The 22504-nt window shown below is 42.2% G+C and overlaps 1 protein-coding gene across 3 annotated transcripts in view; it reads left to right on the plus strand.

Moving 5' to 3' along the window:
• RNGTT (RNA guanylyltransferase and 5'-phosphatase) overlaps positions 1-22504 on the plus strand; it is a 1651651-nt gene that overhangs the window by 1223884 nt on the left and 405263 nt on the right. For all 3 annotated transcript variants that reach the window (XM_085611178.1, XM_085611177.1, XM_085611179.1), the window contains exon 13: positions 6047-6147. In XM_085611178.1, the coding sequence (XP_085467304.1) occupies positions 6047-6147 (101 nt within the window). The remainder of the gene's footprint in view (positions 1-6046; positions 6148-22504) is intronic.

A 22504-nucleotide genomic window follows, 5' to 3' on the forward strand; every position in this document is an offset into this window, starting at 1 on the left:
CCCATTTTGCTTTACATTTGAAGAATAAGACTGCGTTTAAACTGTTTTTGCTTCGGTGAAAATCTTTAATGTAATATTGATTGGGCAAAGCCAGTTTGCTCCAGTCCCTATTAAGAAAAGTAACAAAAATGGTGCAAAGTGGATTTAATAATTTTTTTGCAGCGATGAATGCTTTAATGCAGCCAAACAGTATAAATTGGTTTTAGAATTACAGCAGCGCTGTCCATTTATTGTGCTATCTTGGTGAGTGATGCGGCACTCTGGGCCTCATTGCAAGTGCCCCAGTAACACTGTGAGGTGATACTGGGGTCGGAACTAACAATTCCAGCTATTAGTGCCACAGAATCGCACAGGGATCACAAGTTAAGCTCCCCGGAATGGGAACTATCCTGCTGGCACAGAATTGATTAGGTCCTTTTGTACCCATTTTGCTAGAATCTTATGAGTTTAACTCTACCATTTAACATCTGAAACGGGCAGGTTTTGAATGGGAACAGAGTTGACAACATTGTGGTGTAGTGAAAGGGCAAGGGCAGGCAGCTGGGATGCTGCGGTAAGCATTGCATGCTCCACCAGCAGGGGTGAAGTGGGCATTGGCCTGAGCCTCCGCGCACTGCTGCATAGGCCCTGTGTTGTTTTACTGAGTGTATGTTTGCCAGTAATCCCAGTTGCTGGAACACTGTGCCACTCAGAGGTGGCAGAGTGATCACTAATGCTCTGGGTATAGTATATCCAGTGGAGATATTTAAGTTGGATTAAACGCAGTCTCATGGAGCGTGCCAACTCCCTAGCTGCGACCCAGTCTTCCTCTTCGAGTGTGCCTACATCTATATCCCAGCGTTTCCACAACCCTCCCATAGGATCCGGTGTTTGTTTACTAGTGTAAGGTATAGGGTGAAGATCCGTTTGTTTTCCATTGGCATTCCGTTATGTGTGACTCTAAGGGATTGTAACTTGTAAGAGTTTGTAGTTGGATGAAAAAGGCCTCCAGCGCGTTGCGGAGCTGTAAGTATCGAAAAGCTGTGCCTTATGCATCCGGTCTGCGTCAGCCAGGCGTTAGAATGCTGGAGATACCACTCCAGCCAACTCGGTATGAGGGCCTAAATATTCGACTTCATGCATAATAAATGGATGGCCTGAAGGCACTATCCTGGTCTTTCTTTTGGTTTGGGTATGCAGTCTTGTCCCTGTGCTCCAGTATTTCATTTTGGTGGCTCAAAGATGATATCTGCATAGATAACGGTAAAAAGTTAAGTTAATTTTCATCCACATAATCTAGAAGGCATTACTCTATAGCAGAAAAACATCTCAATTGGAGATACTATGGTTGACATTTTGGAGAGGTTGCAGATCTGTTGCACACAGCAGAGCTACATTAAATCAACCCTATGCATTTTATGCTATGCTGTTTCAAAGTATTTATGTCACATCACTTACACTGAACACTAGGATAAAATCATAAATGCCAGCTATCAATGAAGCATTTATTGGCACTCAAGTCCTTAGCATTTATTGGCACTAAAGTCATTTCGGTTTCATGCACAGTTTCATGCCAGACTTACAATGCAACTGCTCTGTAGAACAATAATGAATGTAACACAGGGGCTACTCTGTTGTACTTTGGAGCACTTTTTCAAGTATCAAACCCAATGTTTACTTGTAACACAGTTGTTTTTTTAGGCCCAATTTTGCCTTTCATTCAAGAAAAGAATATACAGCACATAAAAACTCCACTAAATTCAAAAACATAAAACATTGGACGATATAAAGAATAAACAACTTTTAAAATGCGAGAGAAGCGGTGGGGTGGGAAAGGTAAGAGTGGTTACTATGGAAAATCTTTTTTGTTATGAGGAGCTAGACGCAAAACTTCTACAAATGTAAGCAGCGGGTGGGGGTATTTGGGGTGTGAAACCCCCCCAAATATATTCATTCATGACTTGGTAGTTAGGTCCAAGGGCTCCGATTTGGGTCAGCTATGACTGTGTTGGTTTTTCTCATTGTCCTCGTTTCACTAATATGTTTTAAATTGTTCATTTTTTGATCAAGAACCTACATGTAGTGAATGGTTTACCAAGAAAGTAGTACATCTGCTCCCATATAACTACTCCATTAATGAGTGGAAATGTACAACTTTTTGGAGTTCACAAACATTGGCAGTAGTATACTTGTGTCAGTCTCAGGTTTTCAGACATACTGCTGGCAATCAAACACCCAAAAGGTGTGGGAGGAATGCTTGTATATAGGCTAACCACTGTCTTTTGCTCCGGGTAGAATTCCAACCCATCGTGTTTCACTCACCCTGCCCCTCTTTTAGTCATAGACCTACTGTCAGAACTCGTTTCAGAGGGGCACACAGGGGCTACCTGGTCCAACCGTGGTGGTTGAGGCCTTTTACTGATAAGTCCAAGGGCCCAGCTTACTATGGATCATGAATAACTGGGCCAAGTAAACCTTCTGCACTTGACTCTCAGGGTATGCGTGGTCCGAGCAGCCAAAGGCTCCGTTTGGAGGGGGCGGGGGTGTGAATACAGATTAGTGAACACAGGCTCTCAACTCAAAATGCATTCGGCAATAAAACCTTGTCCAGCCAAATACTCACTATTAGGAAAAAAGAGAAGTATTTTATTTGTAATGCTACCTATGCAATGGAAGAATACGATATTCACAAACAATGTAAAGAGTCCTTCTCTGAGGTCGGGGCTCTAGTGTCTCTCTAGCAATTCCCTGTCCCGCTCACTTCTTGCGTTAGAGAGTATGGTTATTCCCCATTCACTATTGGTAACATCCAGGGTATGCCCCACTAGCTTTCAGAGGCTCAAAAGTCCACTACAACTCTGATTTAAAGTCAATAGTGTTCCAGTGCACATGCGCTCAAATTAGCACAAATTCCCCCTGAGCCATCAGGCCTAAAACAAATCTTACCCACGCTGGCAGGAAAGAAGTGTGTACCATCTGAGGGCGCTCACACCCGCTCCAGCCCTAGTCAGGTGAGTCATCAGTATGCAAACTTAGCAGCTGCACTCAGTGAGTGCAGGCTCTCTCATTTGCAGTCGCGCTCCTGCAGTGATCAGAGGATTTCACTTGCTCCCAATGGCAATGGCAGGTGGGTGGCTACGACAATCCTGTTCTGGGTCCCATGCTTGGGTGATTGTGCTCCCATGGCGTCCAAACTTCTTAAACGGGGCAGAACAGGTCACAGTCCGTGGTGCTTCCGGTGAGCTTTTCCGACACACAGGGTCACCACCATTCACTGTCCACAGGCTCCGGTCAACACGCAAAGTTATCTATGGCTGCCCTTCTGGCATACGAGGTCACAGCACTGCTACCACTCAAGGCTTTGGCCCTTACGCATGGCAGTCTTTGACATGGCTATCTTCTCAGTGGACCTCTCCTGGCATTCGTGGGTCGCCAACTCAGTCTTGTACAGGGCGACAACCCGATCGGGACACCAGCCGTTTCAATACACCTCACAGCGGGAATGTACTCAAAAGGGCTCCCCACTGGACCTTACTTTCTCAACGCTCTCTGCTTCCTCACCGGGCACTCTGGTCTTGGCAAGCACACAGGTGCTGGTGCTCCAGTTTCTGGGGCAGGTGGTCTTGGATTCACTGGTGATGTCCCCTAACCCAGCAGGGAGACTAGCAGGCCTTGGCACCCAGTCGTGGTCACAGATGAAGGTCTTGCAGAGCTCTCCTCGTCACGCAGCCCGTCTGGCTGCTTGGCATATTTACATTTTCAGGGTCTCAACCTCCCCTTCTTATGGTCCATTTGTAGACAACAAGTGTGTCTTAGGGTCTCAGTCTTTGAAGTTTTATTTTGGGTTCTGCTTCTTTTGAAGTGCAGACTCCTCTGCTTCCTCCTCCTCTTGAAAAACAGTCTGTCACAACAGGGATTTCTCCACAACACAGGTCATGGGAGTGACTACAGTTCATATTGGGATGTCAGCCACAATGATATGTGCATCAAAAGGTTAGCCCAGTGTCCCCAGCCCTACTCTTCATGATTCGCTTATCAGCCCAATTTCCTTCCTGAGATGTGCCTAGGCCCCTTCCTTTTGCCCTCTCACTGAATTGTACAGGGGAGACCTGGTCCTAGCCTGTCCAGTGTGTGTCCCACCTAGCTTTCAGGAATGCAAGAATCCACACATTTGTCTGAGGGGGTATCTTTACCTCCACTCCATGTTTCTCCATGCATTTCTCCCAAAATGGAACTTAGGACACTCCATTTATTGTACCATCCACAAACACACATACACCCAGTGAAAGTATACAGCATACAGACACTGCACAGTACTGTATACTCCATGTACTGTACTACTCATAGCCACACATACACCCAGCACCTGCACTTATCCTGCACACACTGCACAGCACTATATATTTCAGTTACTGTACTGCTCTCAGGCACATGTGCATCCAGCACATGCATACACCACACATGCACTAGTCAGTAACACATTATTCCTATATTGCACCCTACCCAGGCACACATATACACAGTGTAAATACACAATTTTTGCACTGTTCAGCATTTCACACCAACCTGATGTAGGCCAAGGGTGATTTAAGCACACAGTAGTGGAACTTTTAAAAATATGGGAGCCTGTAGGCCTCACTCCAGCAACACAGGTTAAAAAGGGCCTGTTCACGCCCACTGATCACTACACAGTATGCTGCAACCACCACGCTCATGCTGCTTAAGTCCTATCAAAGACGGTAGCCTTCCACTACTATGAGGGCAGTGCATTGGGTGCCCCTTCCGTCCAGCAAGACCGCAATCCGTGAGAAAACCCCATGATCCGTGTTCCCCTATGACAACATTAATCAGCATTAGGGATCCAAACATCAGTACAGTTGGGCACTCAGGCCTGGGGCGTACGCCTATTACCATGCAGAGGGCTTTTCGGTCCCAACACCCACCTAATGAAAATCAGCATTGACCCCGCCTTGTGGCAATAGTTTATCCTAAACCTTGATCATCAGACTCCTCAACCCTGCGACCCACTGCTTTTTTAGTGGGGGAATTTGAACTCCCACCCATCAGTGAATGTCACTGACTAAGCTGCATTCCTGAACATAGGAGCAGGAATGGATAATGGTTGACATTTTTGTGGAGAGCAGTGGTAGTTGTCCTTTTGCTCTTCGTATTTCATAAAGTTAATGGCAGCCTAAGTGCCTGATTCCTGAACAACCAATAATCCCCTATGATATATGATTACTAAAAATGTCTATGAAGTGGCACCACACAATCATTTGCTTGTTTGTTAGTAAAAGAGTCCATGTGCCTGCCCTGTTCGACCCCAGATCTCTGCCCCATATGCCAAAGTACTACCGAAGTGTGCTTGCAGGATTGTTCTTCTGATGGGTTGATAAAACCTTATTAATCTGTTTACAGTTAATATGGCTTTATTTGTTGCTGAGATCCACGACAGGGTCTTAATGATCTTAATTCTGAGATCAAATAATCTCTCACTTGCTCCATTTTGTGTTTTCTTATTCTGAGAGATTTCCCTTTTTTCTCCTTTGGGTGCCCCGAAATGCCAATGTTGTTGATTGTGTCATTTTGATAACAATGTTATGCTCGTTGCAATAGGTCTTAATTTATTCCAGTTGTGTATGTCGGGGTTTTGTGTTCTTGTCATCATTATGGAACAGTGGAGCAGCAGGGACACCTTGCTGATGCCAAGCCTACAAGACATCTGCACTGTAGCAAATGTCTCTGCTCTCCCAAGCAGAACGGCAAGGCCTGTACCACAAGATCTGGCTACTCTTTAGCAGTCCAGAACAACTTTCGAGGACCCAAGCCAACCATTAATTGTTCACAGTATTGTTTTGAGGTGCACCAAACGTGTTTGCTCATTGTCACCTTATGTAAATGGTTAACCTTCCCCTGAATAAGGCTTTTATATCAAATGAACACTGCTTGAGCTGATATATCTGCAGGGTGGTTCTACTCATAACGTAACTCTATTGGCCTCCATATTGCTTTCTTGAAATATATGATATTTCATGTAATCATTTAGATGCTTTCTAATCTTTTTCAGAAATATAGACCTGGTCGATGTGATGATATTTTAAAATGGAAGCCCCCCAGTTTAAATTCAGTGGACTTTCGTCTGAAGATCACAAGGGTTGGAGGAGAAGGGTATGTAAATAATTTAAAAGCGTTTTGTAAAAAAGAAAAATCAATGATTAATTTATTACGTTTTTTGTGTGTGAAGGACTGTGTGGGGCTGTCAAAGTTCTGTTGAGACATTTTGTTGTAGGATGTAATATTCCACAATTCAATATTAAAGCTTTGGTGACGATTATATGAATGTAAAGAACTGCACTTCAAACGAATTTGGTAATGATTTTTCATAGACAATTGTAGTAGACCTATAAAATACTCTGAGAATTTCTAATCTAAATGTACCGGGGACTCTATTAAAAAGTATCTGGGGTTAGAGGTGTCACAAACCCCCCACTAAAGCAGTTTGAGCGGGGGTTGGGTGACAGAGGGAAGTTCTGAGTAACATGAAAACATTTTTTTGTATTTCTTTATTGGAATTTTGAGTAATATAGCAAACATTCTCAGTTACCCCCATATAATAGGAATCACTACATCATATCATAGCCATTCCCCTATCAACATGAAAACTTTCCATTCGTCTTTGTGACTCCTTTGATCATAAGCTCATAAATACCAGTCCTTCTAGTGGAAGGATGGGAGGGAGGAATAGAAAGTCGGAGGGGAGGTGTGTTGCAAGAAGGATGGAGAAAATATGGGTGGGGTGGATGCAGAGATGGATGGCTAGAGAGGAAGATGGATGTGGGATGAATGGAGAGAAGGATGTTGTGTAAAAGGATGGTTGGGGAGACGTGTAGAATAGTAGATGGACTGAGATAAGGATAAATCGAGTGACAAATGGAACAAAGGAAGATGATGAAGGATGTAGGGAAGTACCCGCAGATGAATTGAAGTGAAGAAGGAAAGACGTATGGGTACATGGCAAGAAGGTAGAGTGGAGGGATAAAGAAATTAAAGAACAAGTATGGAGAGGAGGAAGGATAGATGGATAGAAAAGAAAGAACCACAGAAAGAATGTGTGGATGGAGGTGAAAAGGCAAAAAAGGATAGATGGGCAAAAGCATGGAAAATAGGAAGACAAGAAAGATAAAAACCATCAGAAAGATAGAAGGAAAGACAAGACTCAAAGATGGATCGAAAGAAGAAAGGATTGGATTTTCAGACATTTTGAATTCCATCAGAGGGAGCAGTACCTCAAATGATGGCCGGGTTTTCTTGCCTCCACCTGCTTGCTCAGATCAATGTGGGTGGTGTTTTATCTTTCTGATACCTTACCCTTTTCATATACATTTAATGATGCTTGGCTCAACGTCAAAGAACAGCTTCTTCCTTGGACAAAACGAGCACAGTTTTAAAAGGTAAAACCTAGTATTCTGGGTAAAATGTCCTGGGCACATCCTTTCTTCCTGGATTCATGGCAACTCAATGATTTGTTCTGCACTTAGACCTTAAAAGGGCGTCACAGACATGAACATGTTGGAACCATTTTAATATGGACAGAGCATTCCTAAAACCATCATCCAACAGGACTCTTCTTTCGTGTCAAATTCCGCAATGCAACCCACGGTCATTCTCTGTGTTGGACCCTCTCAACTTTGGGGAAGAGCATAGTCTTAAAGTGAATGTCCTTACGGTGGTCTGTCTCAGGAGAGAATGCTTGAAGGGAGTCAAATTTGCCCTTCACAGAGTGAAGATGTCTGCATTATATTAAAAAGTCATCTTTATAATCTTTGTACCACTGTCTTGTGGTACTTGTGTACAATTGTTATCTGGATTATGGATATGGTCAGGAGAAAAGTTATGTAACTTCTATAAGTAATTATAATTCTTTATAGCCTCTTAGAATATTATGAAATATGAACATTCGTGTTTTGAATACAAATACATTGTGAATACAGTTGAATTGAATAGTATAGTGGCAGGGACCAGCCATGGCTGCTATGGAGATATTAAATCAATGTGGAACAGCTATCCAGCTGTTCCCTTCCTCCTTACAAACGATATACTCACACTTTTCTGTATAATCCTTGCTCACCCCCTTAGATGCATAATATTCTGTTCTGCTGCTGCTTAACTTCACATACTGGTTACTCGTGTTATAGTTCTCTTCCTGGTTCGCTTTATCGCTCACATTTGCAAACTTTATTATGATGTTTTATTTTTTTTTATATCTGGTGCCGTTATTAGACAGAGGTGTCCCTTTTTCCACATTACGTTGTGAATGTATTTTAGGTGCCTACTACTTTGGCTGGTTGGAGCTATAACTAGTCATAAAGATTTGCAATGTTAAGGCGCTCTCTAGAATGTTTTTCCCAATTGTGCATGCTTGGTGCTGTATATAAACTTGTCCCCTGGGTCGTTCCTGAGCCTTTTTCTCTCCACGTTCTTACTCTGAGCTCTGGTACTACATTCACCTCTCCCAAGCAAAGGGCATCTCATTGTGTTTATTGCTCTGATTTTTTAATTTTTTTGACACAAAGTTTATTTCTGTTTTTTAATGGAGCACAGATTCAAGTTGTCATTCACAGGAACTTCAGCATATATGATCTCAGTAAAATAATGGAATACAGCATCAGAAAATGTACAGTATCAAGCCACAGGGATATCCTCGAGTCCTGCAATTCTAACAACTTTCCCACCCTCCCCCATCAACTAGCTGTCATCACCTATGTATGAGTATGGGGTAATAGGTGTTGAGAACTATAAGTAATGTATATTACGCAGATGAGGAACGTGTCAGTTTACGGTGTACGTGTATACTCTGGTCTTAGGGCTAAAGTCTCTCAAACCAAAAACGTGGGTGTAATCAGGTATCGTGGACTGAATAACGATGGTGTAGCGCTGGGGGAAGGGGGCGGTACACTTCTCTGTTATGTTTTTGGGAAGCTTAATCGTGTTGACTACTGCTCATCATTGCTCCCCTCTTCATGTACTCGGAAGGCCTCCTGCAAGGAATCCCATTCCAGTGATATCAGTTACTAGCGCAACCCTCTATATTCTTCATGCCAGATTGCTCCGCTCCTAGCCAGGCCCCAATACTCCATCTCCTCCCGCCAACGAGCAACTCAGGGAACCCGTAGGGATTTCCAATGTCTGATCAACAGATGTTTTGCTAATAGTAAGGCTAAGTCTACAAAATGACTTGTCACTTTGGAGCTTTTAGGTCTGGGATGCAAACCTAGAATACACTGCTCTAGTGTGTGCCAATTGTCTTTACATGTCACTTCCAGGAGTGTCATTCCAACGCTAGTCTAGCAGGCAGAGAAGGAAGGGCAGGCCCACACATATGTATGAGATTTACATCTGGTGTGTGGCAGCAGGCGCAATTCCAGAAGGCTGTAGGAAACATTGTTTATTTTGTGTGAGGTGAGATGGGCTCTAGGGATTATAGAGAATTTAATAGAATTAAATCTTAAATTACGGAAAATCTTTTTGAAGTGTTGTCGGAGAAAGATCCATTCTCTATCTGTTATCTCCCCATTGCGTACGGAGCTCCCGATACAGCCATTGGATCAATATCTACCGTTATTTTAGGAAATTTTTAAAGCGCGTGAATACCAAAGGTGTCTTGACGCTGTCAGAAGAGGCCAGTGAGTAGAAGCTTTAGATGTTAAATAGCAAGGTTTTATGTCCTTCCTAAACGTTGTTAATGAAGGAATAGCTCTGAGGTGGGGTGGGAGGCTGTTCCAGAGTTTGATAGTGTTTAGGATTATACCTCAACCACCCCATTGCATCTTTTTGAATGTCAGAACAACTAATAGGTTGGCATTGGCCGATCTGAGTTCACTGTTGGGCTTGTATCTTTTGAAGGCCGTTTAAAAAAATTCCGGGCCTAAGTTATGCAATCCTCTGTAAGCCAAGCAGAGGACTTTAAATTTGGCCCACCCGCGCCTGCTTGATGTAATGAAATTTAAGGAGCTTAAAAATCAGTCTTGTTGCAGCATTTTGGACTAATTGTAGCTGCCTCATATGTTTTTCTAGAATGGTTAGATAAAAACAATTACAATAGTCCAGTCTGGGAAGTACAAGCAGGGTTATTAGAATTTTTCTTTGACTGTCTGGAATAAAAGGAAGAATTTCTCTTATCATTTTACTGATATAATAAGTTGCAGATGTAACTGATGATATTTGCGCACTTATGTTGAGATTGTCATCAATGATGATTCCCAAATTCTTCACTTTGGTGACTGGGCGAGGTGGTTGAGGCAAGCCGGGGAGGGAGTGCCAAACACCATAATCTCAGTCTTGCCTGCATTAAGCTTAAGGCTGTGCCCACTCATTCAGCCACTGATCGCATTGATGCAGGGCGAGTTTAGCTACATAAACATTAAAAAGTGTGGGGCTGAGGGAGGACCCCTGGGGGCTCCACAAGCAGTGAGTAGGGTGGGGAGTTGAAGTTCCCTAGCATTATTGTTTGATCTTCGTCTCTGAGAAAGGAGGAGAGAAGCTCAAGTGCGACCCCCTTAACTCCTATTTCCTTTAGACACCCTACAATGACCCATAGCTAGTAGCGCCTGTAATAACTCATGCATTTCTGTCTCCCTCCTGTCCGGTGCCCAATGCCGTTTGACGTAGCCAAGGTCGCTAGCATGTGTTAAAAACAGTATTTCTGGTAACCCATGTGCATGCACAAAATCAGAGTGCGACATCAATAAGACATCCTCAAAGAGAGCTCCTATGAACAGTACCCCCTCCTGATCGCAGGGCCGGGGCCTCCCGGCCATCAATGTGCCCGAGGTGGTGGGGAGGCCACACAATGTTATATTAGGGGTGTAGGGTGTCGGGCTGCAAAATATCTTAGGTCTAATCTCCACTAGGAGAGGGCCGTGCACAGCAAACAAAAATCTCTATGGGGGGGCCAGGACAGAGTAACCTATGCAGTTGTCCTCTGCGAAGCATACTGTTGCTATACCCAATATCTTCCAAGTTGTATCCAGCCAACCAGTATGCCAACCATTGCAGCTGTCCCGCTATAGAGTATGCCTTAAAATCCGGTGCTTCCATGCCACCCTAGTCTGTTAGTAACTGCAGCTTAGCTAGGCTGATTCTGTGGTGGCCGCTGTACCACACCAAGTCCATCAGGAGTGAGTTTAGTATGTAGAACACCCGGGCCGGTATCAGGACCGGAAGGTTCACAAAGTAGTATTAAAGTTAGGGCAACACTACCATTTTAGACAAAGCTAGGCGTCCGGCTACCGACAAAGGGAACGTGGTCCAAAAGCCCACCTGTGAACATATGGCATTAATCAGTCTCAGAAGTTTGCCCTCCAAGAAATCCACGGTGTCGCATTATACTTGGACAACTAAATAACAAAACATTTGTGGCACCCTGTATATATTCAAGGGTCTGAATGGGACCGGGGGCTCCACATAGGTGGCTGCTAATAAGAATGCACAGGATTTATCAGCATTAATCCAGAGACCAGAAAGGTCGTCGAATGTGGAACTTTAGCTGAGGCGGGCCCCTAGGTTTTTCCATAGGTCTTTCAAGTACAGATCATATCATTCACATATAACGACATTGAGTGGACTGTGCGGTCTATAAAAATTCCCAAGCCCTGGGCCTCTTGGCGGAAACATTGTGCAATAGGCTCTATTGCTAAAACAAATAAAAGTGGTGATAGTGGGCAGCTCTGTCGAGTCCCACACGATATTTGATATGGAGCAGAAATGTACGGGCCGGTTCAGGCCTTCACTGTGGGCTCCGAGTATAGCAATTGCACCCATCGAACATACTCTGGGGGTATCTCAAAAGTTGCAAGTGCCGCCAACATAAAGTCCTAACTAATAGTGTCAAATGCTTGTCCAATATCAAGAGAGAGACAGCCAGCCAATGGATACCATTGTCTAGCCGTGTCCATTATTTGTGTTTCTTGCTTTGAGGATATAAAAATGTCTCACAATCTCTCACTCATTCTCCTGTCCTCCAAGCTGTGCATTTGTCCAGTAAGACTGTCACTGCATGCATCACAGAAACAATAGCATAGGGGACCAAAATATTACAAATTTAAAGCTGCTGAGTGCTCTTAAAGTTGGGGAGGGCATGGGTAGAGCAAGGCTGGAGAGGTCAGGGTTGGAGAGATTTCAATATGACATCGATCAGCTGAACAATTATCTCATTCTGATATACTGGTAGCTACTGTGAGTAAGTTCCATCTTCACAAACTGTGTTCTCAAACGTATAAGACATTAAGTTGCTAGAACAAGAAAGACATCACTCATAGGCTTTGTAGGGGTAATAATGCTATCCACATCTTTCCTAAATGATTTTATCACGTGGTGACATGTAATCAGTACAGTATGGGCCCCGCTGTGAGCGAAGGACGAAATACTGGATTGTGGCAATCACATTCATTGTGGAAACTATGCTTCTGACAGAGGAAGCAAGTTGTTATTGATCGAGCAATTTCATGTGAGTACATTGGGAATTGTGATTGCTCCATATAACCTCCCTCCGTCAGCGTGTGCACAGTGCGCCTTTGTGAAGCAGTGATACCTTAGAGAAAGGCTTGGCCAGAGCGGGGGATGTATTCAGGGAAAATCATCCAGTCAATTGTTGCAAAAACACAGTCTAGTCAAAAGGAAGAAAAAGGTTTTTATCAGCTCATCGAATCGTCTGTTAAAAAAGTCAATTTGTATGGGAAAGGGAGGAGCCGAGTGCCACAGATACCAAAAGCAAGTTCTTGTCAGTACACTGACACAGAGATATCATCAGCAGCAATGTTTTTTATAATACCTCCTGCCGCCACCAGGTCAGTATATGTTGCATCATGGAAAGTAGAAGTCTGTTGCTCGAAGTAGAATTCCTTAAAAAACAGAAGACAAGAGGCATTTTGCAAAATAGTAACAGTTTGTTTAATTAAACAGTTCAGTCAGGAGAACAGTTACAGGCATTTAGTCTGATGACTGTGTCAATTTACAGTCTTGTATACAAAATACAATAGGTTTTCGGCGTACCATATGGTAATTAATGTTGGTTGTTTCCTTTAGAGTCATAAATTAATGGTCAGTGGTTACTAAAGGTGGATCTCGACCTTGCGTGGACACAGTGTTGCCAGTGGTGAATGTGTCCAGATGTCTGGCATGGGGAGCGCGTGATCACTACATGTGCTAGGTCCTGATTGGCTATTGTGGCCCTAACTCATGTGGCACCTGACTTTATGGTGTTTTTAGGAGCACGCGTATCCCGTCAGGCCACTTGTGCTTTATTGGGGCAATCTGCAGTGACTATTGTAATGTCGTTGCGCCTGTCTGTGGGATTGAACACGAGTTTCCTGCCTGAGTGTGAGCCTACCAGCTATGCACCCTTCTCCCACCTGTGACCAATCAATCAGCAGTTCCTAGGGCCTGCCTAACTGCACTTTTGCGAGTCAAGGTTAATGTAGAATTCACAACAAGCGAATCTGTTAATAAAGACGATATTTCATTTCCTTTGAAGTATGCCTCGTTTTCCATATTAGCAAGTCCTTGTAAGTGGTTTTGGAGTTTACTATACAAGTACATACATTTTTGACAAGGCCATAATCCAAATGTTACTAGAGCTTGCTGAAAAAAGCTTCCTGAGTGTTGAAATAATTTATGGTTCTTTCATATAAAAGTCTCAAGTCTTGCCTGCTAGCTTTTGGTCACCTTTGAGACCACAGTCTTCCATCTAGGGCTCCTAAAAGCAGAATTATCCCAAAAATGGTCTTGTCCCATGAAAGTCATATTTAAGTTCCGTTCCAGAAAAGTACCAGAGTTCATTCTACTGAAAACAAATCTTGTAGCGAGCATATGTTGGAAGCATTACTCGCCTAGCCTTCTGTGACTCTGGTGACGATTCGTTTGAAAGAGTTTTATAGTTTTCAGTTTATGTAGGCGGACTGGTCACGCTACATGTATGTAACAAGTGTTATGATGATGATTTGCAGTTTTGAACCTTCCATCATACACAGTTCTTAGTTACAAACATGATTAGTCGACCAATACTCCGTGTGGAAATGCCACTTTGTGTTTTTTAAATAAAAAGGCTTTGTAGCCTGTTACACAACTGGCACAAGACCCCATATGCTCTCCTCTTTACTGCTTACCTCAGTCATGCATGATATTGCAGTTTTATTTGTCTACTGATTATTGTATTTGAGCAATGTTGAATTAAAATATTCCCATTTTATTAAGAAATGTTCTACCCCTTGCTGATGTTCTATTTCCACTTTGAAGAAGCCTTGCTTTGTCTTTGTTGATTTCATTATAGACTAAGAACAGGGAAAATAAAACATTTCTTACCTATATGTTTTCTCCATTAATTTGTTTAGTGAAAATTAGTCTTTTCAGTAAATCACCTAAGAGACCTCTGCTAATGCACATAAGCTTGCAAAGCTATGCCCTTTTCCACATTGGCATCAACCACCAATATCTCGCTTTTCAAATTTTCCATTGTTCACTTCTAACCATAGAAACATATAGTCAAGTGGGCTGGGTTGATATTTTGCTTTTGTATATAGCATCTTTTAGGAAAAGCGAATGTCTTAGAAAACTTGTGAAAGGTCACTACAGCGGTGAAATCTTGTATAACATTAATCTAGTTCAGCAGTGAATACTCTTTTAAGAAGCAACATGGTTTTTAGCATAACAAATAACATAAGTGTGAGTTCCCAAATGGGAAAGTGAGTCGATTAAGCCCCGTTGCCTATCATACATCCAACATAAAAAAGGATTGCAAGTTGCTTCCATGTTATGACCAATAGTGTTCTTGTGAATTTTGTTTCCTCCCAGCTTGTATTACATCGATGGATAGCAGAAATATAACAGAAACGATTTTTACCCTACTTAAAATCCTTCTCACAAAACAAAAAACATCGTCCCATCCCTCAGTAAAGAAGGAAAGGACCCGATCAATTTACTTGAGAGACAGCTTCAGTATAGCTGGAATACCTCAGCAGAATTGTCCAAATTGGGAGAGCTTGTTTTTACTTAATTGAAGAGAAATGGCAGTTGACCTGAATGTTAAAACATCAAAAGAAGACTGTTTCTTTACAGGCACTCAGCTCGCTTGTGTCACTTCCAATTTTTCCTGTACACAATGAAATGTAGAGCTGAAATAACTTGAGTATGGAGAGGGTGGATGCACACTCTCTTTGTTTAAATTTCTGCAGATCCATTGATCACCAGAACTAGGCTATGCAGGGTTGGCGAAGTAAGCCTTGCTGGAAAACAGTAGCACTCGGTAGGGCATGGGATGTTCCGCTGCATTGTGACAGTAGGCTCTGGCTCGTCATCCTTCTAAGCCCGTGCTCTGCAACATATTCAGTGTTCATGTTATCACGCTGATATCTGCTGTCACCATCCACACCCCGAGGAAATTGTACTTGTCCTGACATGGGTTCTCTTTTGTGGTGTCCTGACATTGTTCCTCTATGCTGGCATTGGCCTTGCCCCACCTCGCACCTTTGAACATCCCCTGGGCTGCATGGAGGTCAGTATACCAGTAACACAAAGTTGATGAAGTTTGTGGTCATGCATATGACAGAAATGGCCTAAACACATCAAGTCGGATGCTGAAGCTCCCCTTTATGCAGGAGTAGTGTGTGCACTCTGGGGAAACTCATTCTAAGTTTTATTATCATATAGAAGAGTAAGCAATAACAGAAGTCTTAATTAGCATGTTTCTTCAAACTAACTCAACATCTGCCGCAAGACAGGTTACCAATGCTTGCCTCGTGAGCCCCTCTGAAGCCCTCCCACAATAAATTCATTTGAAATAATCATAATAATTGTTTTTCTTTTTACATTCATTACAAAACCCTCACATTCTGGCGCCAATTTTGATCTCAATGAAAAGAGTACCTACTAGTTGCTGTCTCCATGAAGAACATGTTTGCTGTCTATGACCTATTTCACAGACGTTCCCTGATTGCTTTATCATGGAGTAATTGAAATACAATCTTTAACTGTGGTGTTCACACTTCTCAGAATGCCTCATTATGCTATACTATGAACATAACAGTATTCTACGTATATATCTATAGGCTTCTCACCAGAATTTCACCAATAATCAGAGGATTATCAAGTCAGACTGTGGGACATGAGCAGCATCTGTAATTCAACTGCTTAGCAAAAGCCTTTGCCTTGGCCACTGTATATTGTAAATCCAGTGTCCAAACTGTTGTGAATTCGAGATTTGTATTCCTTAATTTGTAAGGTTATTGGTTGAGTTGTCCAACCATAGAAGCCAAATCTATCTCCAGTTAGGACATCAACAACCTGGCTGCAATTTACTTTTGGAGTCAGCCTAGGCTGAAGAAGCTGGGCTAAGATCTAGCATCATGCTCAGCGGGGTTTGACTCGATTCCTGAAACCCTATTTCACTTGTTTCTTGAGTGCAACCCACATATTTTCCTGATGATCAGTTCCAAGCATCAGAAATCTAACTGACAGGTAGATTCAATGTCTTGATTTTCAGCATTCGGTTTCTGTGCATCAACCATAACACATCTGTTGAAACGGCTGGTCTCGTTCTAAGAGCTCTACCAGGTTCAGGCGTTCTTTAGCAGATAGACAGTTTTATTATGCTACCTTGCCTTCTTGTACCAAAGGAGTAACCCCTACCTCAGTCACACAACAGAACCTCTTAACAAATCTCTATCTCATTTCTAGCATTTCACAGGTTTTTTTAACTCACTGCGACCCAATGTTTTTTTGTCTTAGTGGATCCTGTGTTATCAGTGGAATAGGAACTGGCTCACCGACAAATACAAATGTTTCCGAGCAGGTGAGCAACTTCCCTGACCCAAAACTCTTTCAAAATACATGCGCTCTGATGTCCTCACTTGTTGACGCGCTGCCGGGGCATGCCTGTCAATCTACAAAGACTCCCGGAGGTCCATAGATTCCCCTGCTTGAGACATTTTCAAACAGCAGGTTACACTTTGCACTTAATAGGCGTCAAAGAGCAAAACAGTTTCCCCCAAAAATGTGTGCATTCCACATATCATTTCGAGTCCCGTTTAGAGTTCAGTTGTAGGATATAGGGATTCTAGGGCCCGATATGAATTACCCTCGTAAGCTATCTGCAGCAGCATAGTAACTAAAAATAATTCATGCAGCTCTCATGCATCATAGTATTGCTTTGTCTGAGATGTTTTTTGGAGCTTAAATTAGAATATTTTCAATTAACATTCTTACCTGTTTCGGCAGCAGCTTGTATCAACTGTTTCGTAACTTTGGGCTCTCTGAGTCATTGCGGACACTTAGTTTGGGACACTCAGTGTAACTGCCTACCTTACCTTAAATGAATAATAATAACTTTACCACAACGATCTAACAGGTAAAATATTGCACTTCTAAGTCGAAAAACAGCTTATTGAAATGAAAACTACCTACGTTGTTATGTCCATTCCAATTAATGCATAAGGTTGATTGAGCCTGATTCATACTTTCCACAGTGCAGAAGAAATTTGCAAAGTTTGTTCTGACAAAATAATACTGTTGTCCTTCAATACAATCTCTCTTGCAAGCCTTTTTTATTGATTGAACACTAAGTTTGGATTTAGTGTTCAAGAGGATGAAGGTATTGTATTTCTCATGAACATTTTATCTCCAGTAGACATATGCTCCCTTTCTAGCCTTCACCATTTATTGGTTAGTTTAGAGATAGCTGAGCAGGCTTCATAGAATTATTTTTGGGGATTGCGAAGATGCGGCTAAGAGATCACAGATTCAGAAGAATTCAGCTTCTATTCAACAACAGCACAATAATATTCATCATTCTTCTACAGTCCAATTTTGGAGCGCTTGTTTTCTTGAGATATTTTTTGTATATACCTAGAGTTGGAGACTTATTGATGCTAGTGTCCTGTGCTGATCAGTTGACATGGAAAGATGCTGAGGGACATCCATAGGATAATCACTTAAAGAGAAAGGAATCTGTGAAAAGCATCATTAAATGTGATTTTATAATGTAAGATAAATATTCCTTCCCTTGCATTGTGTGTGAAAAACCATTAATAGATCTGCATTGCTTTTCATTGAATTGCATATTTCAGAATGCAGCTAATGTGCATATAGAAAATAGCTGAACTCGCCCTTTGCAATGCCAGCGTGAGCGATTTCTGGCTTATTACGAATCATTGCTTGTATCAAATTTCTCCTTGCTTCAGCACTTGCATCTGTGCTGAAAACCAAGACAGCGCCTGTAAGTCAAAAGGAAATTAGAGCTCTTCATGCAGTATGGCTCTGCATACATGCTATGGGCGTTTTCATCAGCGTACAGCCATTGGGTCAGCGGCTTTCTTAATTTAGGTACCGGGGGCTAGCAGCATTATAATAGGCATTAAAATGCTGACAAACAGAACCCTTGGCTACTTGAAGCATTATTTTTTCTTCATAAAAACAGTAGAAAGAGAAGGAAGTTTGATTGTTTCCAAATCATCTTTGCTCACTCATTTGTTGAGATTACCTATATATTTGTCATTAAAAAAATTGATGGCTCTATTTTACGTTCACTTTAGTAACTGGTTTACTTTTATCAGGGCGGAATACATTTCAGAAGGTGACCATGTATGGGGAAAACAGATTGCGTTTCCCTTAACATTCCACAAAAAAAACAACTTTCATTTCTTGCAGCCCATCTCTAAATGCTGTACTCTAACTGTAAAGGACTGTCATTCCTTCCTAGAACCAGTGGCGTAACGGAAAGTCAGGGGGCCCCCTGGAAGGTACATGGAGGGGCCCCCTCCGGACTCTATCAGGAGCTCTCTGGCCGAAGTGCTGTGCTGAGTTGGCCCCCTCGAGCTTGGGGTCCCCTCGCACCGCGGGGGCCTGTGTTACGCCCCTGCCTAGAACCCCACCTCATAATATCCATGTATTCAGACCTTTTACCTGTCCAACCCCGTCAATTTATAGATGTCGCTATGCCCCCATATTACTGAAGAGACAATAGGAAATATAAATAACAGAAATGCATATCACAAATGTTGCCAACAGACGACCTCAAAAAGTTAGATGTAGATATCCACAGCTCAATTGTGCTAGACATAACCATGACAAGGGGTACAAATTTTGGGAATTTGTTTAAATATTTGTGTTGAATAGGGGCTTAATAAATTCCTACGGAGCACAAATGTGAAATTTAACCTAGTAAATAAATCTCGGATTGTGGCGTCTTGTTATACAATTTATTGTTAATCAGCAGTATCATATATTTGGTAGTGACCTTGTGGTGGATAGAGCAAGAAAACAACTGTGAAAAACCACGTGCTATTGTGCCAAACAAATTACGAAAGAAAAGCACACCGTGATTAAAATATTGCAGCTTGTTGTGGTACACAGGAGATAATCATTCAATGAACTGTACTTAGACACGTTTAATGGTACCATTCAAGTTGAGCTACTGTAGTTGATGTTTTGCTCCTATTTATCATTTTGGTGGACATCACCAGAACAAGCATTTAGAAAATTCCACATTATTAATTGTCTTTATAAGACACATATGCATTAATTATGCAGTTAGAAGTGAGCCTGGATTCATCTGAAGGGAGTTAGAATGGAGAATATTACAGAATGGCCATTGTTCAAAAGCTGCTGACTACTGTAAGACTGGTGAAACAATGATGGAAGTTTACCTTTCACCGACTTGAAGCGCACAGCAAAAGAGTAGATGTGCTGTACCAGCTAATGGTTTACAGTCAATTGACACTCCCCAAGCAGCTTGATCGAACCCATCCATGCCAAGAAGCACGGAAGTCCGACCTATCACCACTGCTGGCCCTAAATTGTGAAGCATTGTACATAACTTGTTGAGCTTAGACTCATCCCATTCCAAATTCTATTCTTGTCTGAAGACTTGTGTACTTTAATTTTCATACTAATATAGCTTTCAGAGTAAAAGTAACTTAGCTATTCACCTTCAGGCAGCTTTCTGTATAATAGGCTATTCAATGTTAATATTCTCCCATCCTCATAATACACACTATTATGCCAAGAAGTGGTTACTTTATGTACAAGATATAGTGATGCTTTTGGCGTCCTCCCCAGCCTGGGTACATGCAGATGATCATGCCACACACAGAACTTGGTGTTACACGTCTTTATTCCTCAGCGTGTAATCATTAACTGAATATACTACACTTTAAATTGTTACCCACACCGAAGCACTTACATAATTGTTCTACGGAGTCCGTCAGGAACCAAAAGGGTCCCGTCATCGCTAACTCACAAGACACTACATCTCCCCCTTTGTTAAATAAAAAGTACAAATAATACATATATACATCGCAACTCTTCAATAACTCGTTTCAGTGCTCGAATCAGTCGCACAGATCTGGTCATTTAAGATTGCGGAGATACGGCAGAAGTGGCCATGGCTGGCACTTGTGATAGAGACATTGGATTCTCAGGTGGATAAGTCCACTTCTGACATCTGGAGCTGGCAGAGGTTGAGGCAGGTGCTTGAAATGCAAAGAATCTCACATAAAGATATTCTTTTGACAGTGATCAATCACCATGTGTCCTTTACTAGTCACAACCCTCAGTGGGTCAGCATCAAATCAAGCATCAGACTTGAGTTCTGTTTCTGCTTAACGATATCTTAATCTCCTGTTTTTTAACACAGTGTTCTGAGCACAGAGGTGTCTATCCGCATAGGTCTTAATTTTGTGTTTAAGAGATGAGTTAGTAGTTCGAAGTTTACCAATGGCAATAGATCTCTCATTGGTCCATTGTGGCAGTTTGTTCCTATGGCTCTCCCAAACATTAAGGTGGAAGGGCTTTCACCCGTGGTAGAGTGTGGAGTTGACGTGTCTGCACACATCTTAGACTGATGAACTGATTAGTTCAAGCTTTTCCAGTGCTGCACGCTAAACTGCCTTCTTGAGGGTGCTCATACATCTCTCGACAAGACTGTTAGCCTATGGCCAGAGAGGTGTGCTTTTCTGGTGCTTGACATTTATTAGTAGATGATGACCGTTGTCAAGGGGTCCAAAGAAATCAATTGCAATATTTGCCCATGCATGCTTTGGTAGATCAGACATTTTTAATGGATGCAGGTTTATCTTGGATGACAAGCAATTGCACAAATGACATGCCTTTGACTCTATTTTAACTCTTTAATTAAGATGAGGAAACGACACTCAGTCCCAGAGAGCTCTTTTAGTAGCAACAGCTCAACGGTGTCCCTCATGAGCTAGTCCAGTAACCTGTTGTCTCAGACTCTCGGGTACGACAATTCTTGAACCTCGAAAGATGATGCCTTTTAGGATAACAAAGTTTTTCCTTCCCATTTCTTTATTTCTGGTATTCAACGTCATCATGAAGCAGTCGAGTATTTTTTTTATCACGATTGATGTTTGATAATGTCTTTGAGTATCAGAAAATCTCAGTCAGTGCTCATGGTAGCAATGAATTGTTCCACCGATATGGCAGCTGGTGTACTGGATTTCGCAATGACGTTATTATAAGCGTAAGCTGTTTTAGAAATAGTGCCAGGGCACTGTATTGCAAAAACAACAATTGATGGACAGAATGCAGAACAATGTCATACATTCACCCCAGTACAGAGATCTGGGCCTAAATCCATCGTTTTTTTGCTCACCATGCCATTCCAGTTTGAACCCAGCCATATGCAAATCAGTCTTGACCCTGTGCCTCATGGGGAACAGTCCAGCCCGAACTGCCAAGCCAGGTCCTCCCTGGACTGGAACCAAGCATCCTAGGACCGGTTTCGGGGTTTCACCCCTCTTCAGCCAGGATAGCTTGATTCCAGTGGCATGGAGAGCACGGGACTCACGTCTGAGCATCCCCGTCCCACTCGGGGTGACAATTGCAAAAACAACAATTGATGGACAGAATGCAGAACAATGTCATACATTCACCCCAGTACCAATTGTTTATAAATTGCGTTTCAGATACCCAGGTAAATAGGAGGGTTATTGATGGGTATACCCCTAACCAAGAGAATTGTATTTTAACACTTTTTTAAGTGTGAGGGCTGCAGTTTAAATATAGTGAATACACTTGGTGCAAGAATATAAGTAATGAATGAGCAATATATAATTACATATATGGTGTAAAGTTTTGTGAGTTCTGTGTTTTTTTGACTTTGTGACTGCACATTAGAGGGTTGGCTATTGAGATCCCCTTGGGGTTATGGCACTTCCCCATATGGTGAGTTTCTCAGAAGATGAGATTAACAAATTGATTGAGATTCCTTCGCTATTAGGAGGACAGATAAGTGACTCTACAAACATTACTACTGACAAAGGAGAAAAGCTAATACAACTCAGAAAGAAAAATACCAGGACACAACTTCATGCGCAGGTCTTACTTGAATATCTCAAATCCAATACCATCCCAGTAGGCCTGCAAGTAAAAAATATCCCGATTATTTTTGAAAATGACAAAATCTATCTCTTGGATTTCAGTGGAGTTGGTACACAGTGCTCCAAAGATTGGCTGG

Source organism: Triturus cristatus, chromosome 6, assembly GCF_964204655.1.
Source record: "Triturus cristatus chromosome 6, aTriCri1.1, whole genome shotgun sequence".
Taxonomy (NCBI): Eukaryota; Metazoa; Chordata; class Amphibia; order Caudata; family Salamandridae; genus Triturus; species Triturus cristatus.